Below are 1,022 nucleotides of genomic sequence, written 5' to 3' on the forward strand. Positions count from 1 at the left end.
TCCGTCGCCCGACGAATTTCGACAGGATCTAGAGTCTGAATGGTTTCTCGAATTCTGTTCTTCATGTCTTCTGAAGTCGTAGGTCGTTCGCGGTATGCGAGGTCTTTTATTCTTCCCCACAAATAAAAATCCAAAATTGTAAGATCCGGTGATCGTGGTGGCCAGTTATGTGGACCATATTTACCTATCCATTGGCCGCGAAATATGCGGTTCAGTTGTTGACGAGCAATGACAGACGTGTGGGCTGGACATCCATCCTGTTGAAACCACATATTTAGACGTAGTTGAAGTGGAATATCTTCAAGTAAACGTGGGAGTTCGTTTTCGAGTAAATCGACATACAGAAAACGGTTTAGATTTTCTTCAAAGAAAAATGGTCCGACGATATGCGTATCAACAATTCCGCACCAAACATTGACTTTCCAGATACGTTGATGATCGATTTCTCGATACCAATGTGGATTCTCTTGCGCCCAATAACAGAGATTATATGTGTTCACTTCGCCGTCACTTTTGAAGGTGCACTCATCAGAAAACAAGATACTTCTATGGAAAATAGGTAATTGTTGAGTAATCCAATTACAGAATATCAGTCTTTGTCTATGATCGTCCAATGTCATGGCCTGGTGAAGTGACATTCGATATGGATGAAATGAATTTTCTCGCAAAATTCTACTGATAGTGCTTCTACTTATTCCACTATCTCTTTCTCGTCTTCTTAAAGAATCGGTAGGATTTACAAGAGCAGAAGCAATTATATCAGGTGCCCGTACTGCACGAAGCGGACGATGAATTTGCATTCCTTTATTATAATCCGGTTGGACGATACCTTTTTGAATTATCCGCCGTTGTAAACGAATGAAAACATTGCGCGAATGCGGTGTACGATCGGGATATTCATTTCGCCACATTCTTTGTGTGGAATAAGTAGAAGCACTATCAGTAGAATTTTGCGAGAAAATTTATTTCATCCATATCGAATGTCACTTCACCAGGCCATGACATTGGACGATCATAGACAA

General features: G+C 40.7%; 1 protein-coding gene across 1 annotated transcript; it reads right to left on the reverse strand.

Moving 5' to 3' along the window:
* Positions 1-211: 211 nt before the first annotated feature.
* LOC108769919 (uncharacterized) lies at positions 212-638 on the reverse strand. Its single transcript, XM_018521142.1, has 2 exons — positions 343-638; positions 212-257 (listed from the first exon to the last, which is right to left on the reverse strand). The coding sequence occupies exons 1-2, from the start codon at positions 636-638 to the stop codon at positions 212-214; spliced, it is 342 nt and encodes a 113-aa protein (XP_018376644.1).
* Positions 639-1,022: the final 384 nt, after the last annotated feature.

Source organism: Trachymyrmex cornetzi, unplaced genomic scaffold, assembly GCF_001594075.2.
Source record: "Trachymyrmex cornetzi isolate Tcor2-1 unplaced genomic scaffold, Tcor1.1 scaffold966, whole genome shotgun sequence".
Lineage (NCBI taxonomy): Eukaryota > Metazoa > Arthropoda > Insecta > Hymenoptera > Formicidae > Trachymyrmex > Trachymyrmex cornetzi.

Bases quoted from the DNA above. Each gene is read 5' to 3' on its own strand.
- LOC108769919 (XM_018521142.1), bottom strand. From the start codon at position 638: ATGTCACTTCACCAGGCCATGACATTGGACGATCATAGACAAAGACTG. The intron at 258-342 runs GTATGTCGATTT...TGGTTTCAACAG, and splicing joins GAAAATCTAAACCGTTTTCT to GATGGATGTCCAGCCCACAC.